The 2,500-nt window shown below is 51.2% G+C and overlaps 1 protein-coding gene across 1 annotated transcript in view; it reads left to right on the top strand.

Moving 5' to 3' along the window:
- The window catches only part of LOC127923922 (mast/stem cell growth factor receptor kita-like), a 37,525-nt gene that overhangs the window by 2,481 nt on the left and 32,544 nt on the right, over window positions 1-2,500 (top strand). The window contains exons 3-5 of the mRNA XM_052508181.1: window positions 124-331; window positions 2,156-2,188; window positions 2,471-2,500. The exon at window positions 2,471-2,500 is cut by the window's right edge and continues 42 nt beyond it. Coding sequence (XP_052364141.1) covers window positions 124-331; window positions 2,156-2,188; window positions 2,471-2,500 — 271 coding nt within the window. The remainder of the gene's footprint in view (window positions 1-123; window positions 332-2,155; window positions 2,189-2,470) is intronic.

The following is a 2,500-nucleotide window of genomic DNA, read 5'->3' as shown; positions in this document are numbered from 1 at the left end:
GGACAGAGTAGCAGGATGAACACCCTCTTTCTCAAATGTGGCTTGTTTTCATTCTTCAGCAATTGAGTCAGAAATGGGACACCATGTTTGATTAATAATGAATTAATCAAACCCCCCCCCCAGGTGTTCCCACCTGACCAACGCCAGCCAATGGGAGCAGCGGGAGGTTGCCACGGTAACGGTATCAGACTCGGCCTTCGGCAGCAGCGAGGTGGAGAGTCGACTGAACATCACGAAGGGAGACGCACACACACACTACCACACGTTGGAGTGTGTAGCGACCGTGCAGGGCGAGCAGGCTTACACACTGTTCTCCATCAGCGGTGAGATAGCACACACACACACACACACACACACACACACACACACACACACACACACACACACACACACACACACACACACACACACACACACACACACACACACACACACACACACACACACTCAGTCTCTGTAGTGGACAGATGTGTGTGGATGTAGGGCCATATTGAGTGGGATTACAGAATGTTGAGTGTGCAGGTCCTGGATGAGACATATGGACACTAATCTAATCTAATCTCACACCACATAAACACTGCTGTCTCCTCTCTGGTTGGACTGCAGCTCATACCACACCACAATAACCCTGCTGTCTCCTCTCTGTGTGGACTGCAGCTCATACCACACCACAATAACCCTGCTGTCTCCTCTCTGGTTGGACTGCAGCTCATACCACACCACAATAACCCTGCTGTCTCCTCTCTGGTTGGACTGCAGCTCATACCACACCACAATAACCCTGCTGTCTCCTCTCTGGTTGGACTGCAGCTCATACCACACCACAATAACCCTGCTGTCTCCTCTCTGGTTGGACTGCAGCTCATACCACACCACAATAACCCTGCTGTCTCCTCTCTGGTTGGACTGCAGCTCATACCACACCACAATAACCCTGCTGTCTCCTCTCTGGTTGGACTGCAGCTCATACCACACCACAATAACCCTGCTGTCTCCTCTCTGGTTGGACTGCAGCTCATACCACACCACAATAACCCTGCTGTCTCCTCTCTGGTTGGACTGCAGCTCATACCACACCACAATAACCCTGCTGTCTCCTCTCTGTGTGGACTGCAGCTCATACCACACCACAATAACCCTGCTGTCTCCTCTCTGTGTGGACTGCAGCTCATACCACACCACAATAACCCTGCTGTCTCCTCTCTGGTTGGACTGCAGCTCATACCACACCACAATAACCCTGCTGTCTCCTCTCTGTGTGGACTGCAGCTCATACCACACCACAATAACCCTGCTGTCTCCTCTCTGGTTGGACTGCAGCTCATACCACACCACAATAACCCTGCTGTCTCCTCTCTGGTTGGACTGCAGCTCATACCACACCACAATAACCCTGCTGTCTCCTCTCTGGTTGGACTGCAGCTCATACCACACCACAATAACCCTGCTGTCTCCTCTCTGTGTGGACTGCAGCTCATACCACACCACAATAACCCTGCTGTCTCCTCTCTGTGTGGACTGCAGCTCATACCACACCACAATAACCCTGCTGTCTCCTCTCTGTGTGGACTGCAGCTCATACCACACCACAATAACCCTGCTGTCTCCTCTCTGGTTGGACTGCAGCTCATACCACACCACAATAACCCTGCTGTCTCCTCTCTGGTTGGACTGCAGCTCATACCACACCACAATAACCCTGCTGTCTCCTCTCTGGTTGGACTGCAGCTCATACCACACCACAATAACCCTGCTGTCTCCTCTCTGTGTGGACTGCAGCTCATACCACACCACAATAACCCTGCTGTCTCCTCTCTGGTTGGACTGCAGCTCATACCACACCACAATAACCCTGCTGTCTCCTCTCTGGTTGGACTGCAGCTCATACCACACCACAATAACCCTGCTGTCTCCTCTCTGGTTGGACTGCAGCTCATACCACACCACAATAACACACTGCCTTTGTTCATCATATAAAAAAAACACAAAGTCTGTAACTCAATATTAGGAAGGTATTCTTAATGTATACTCAGGTTATTATAGTGTGTGTGTGTTCTAATGTTTATACGTGTGTGTGTGTGTGTGTGTGTGTGTGTGTGTGTGTGTGTGTGTGTGTGTGTGTGTGTGTGTGTGTGTGTGTCATACCACACCACAGATAACCCTGCCCCATAAGCTCTTCACCCCCTGCTGACTGGTGTGGTTGTTACAGCTGTGATACTGCATCACACTGGTGGTTCTCATCTACAAATACCACACCCTGTTATAACTGGCTGGCTGACTGACTGACTGGCTGGCTGGCTGGCTGGCTGACTCTCCTCTCTGTTGTTGGACTGCAGCTCATACCACACCACAATAACCCTGGTACTGTCCCTCTATAGGTTGGACTGCAGCTGATGACTGACACCTGGCTGACAATAACTGGCTGGCTGTCTGGCTGACTGGCTGACTGACTGACTGACTGGCTGGCTGGCTGACTGGTGTGGTTGTTACAGCTGTGATA

This window comes from Oncorhynchus keta, unplaced genomic scaffold (assembly GCF_023373465.1).
Source record: "Oncorhynchus keta strain PuntledgeMale-10-30-2019 unplaced genomic scaffold, Oket_V2 Un_contig_3378_pilon_pilon, whole genome shotgun sequence".
In the NCBI taxonomy this organism is placed as follows: domain Eukaryota; kingdom Metazoa; phylum Chordata; class Actinopteri; order Salmoniformes; family Salmonidae; genus Oncorhynchus; species Oncorhynchus keta.
The sequence above is the reverse complement of the archived record's forward strand: the minus strand, read 5'-3'. Positions and strand labels throughout refer to the sequence as shown.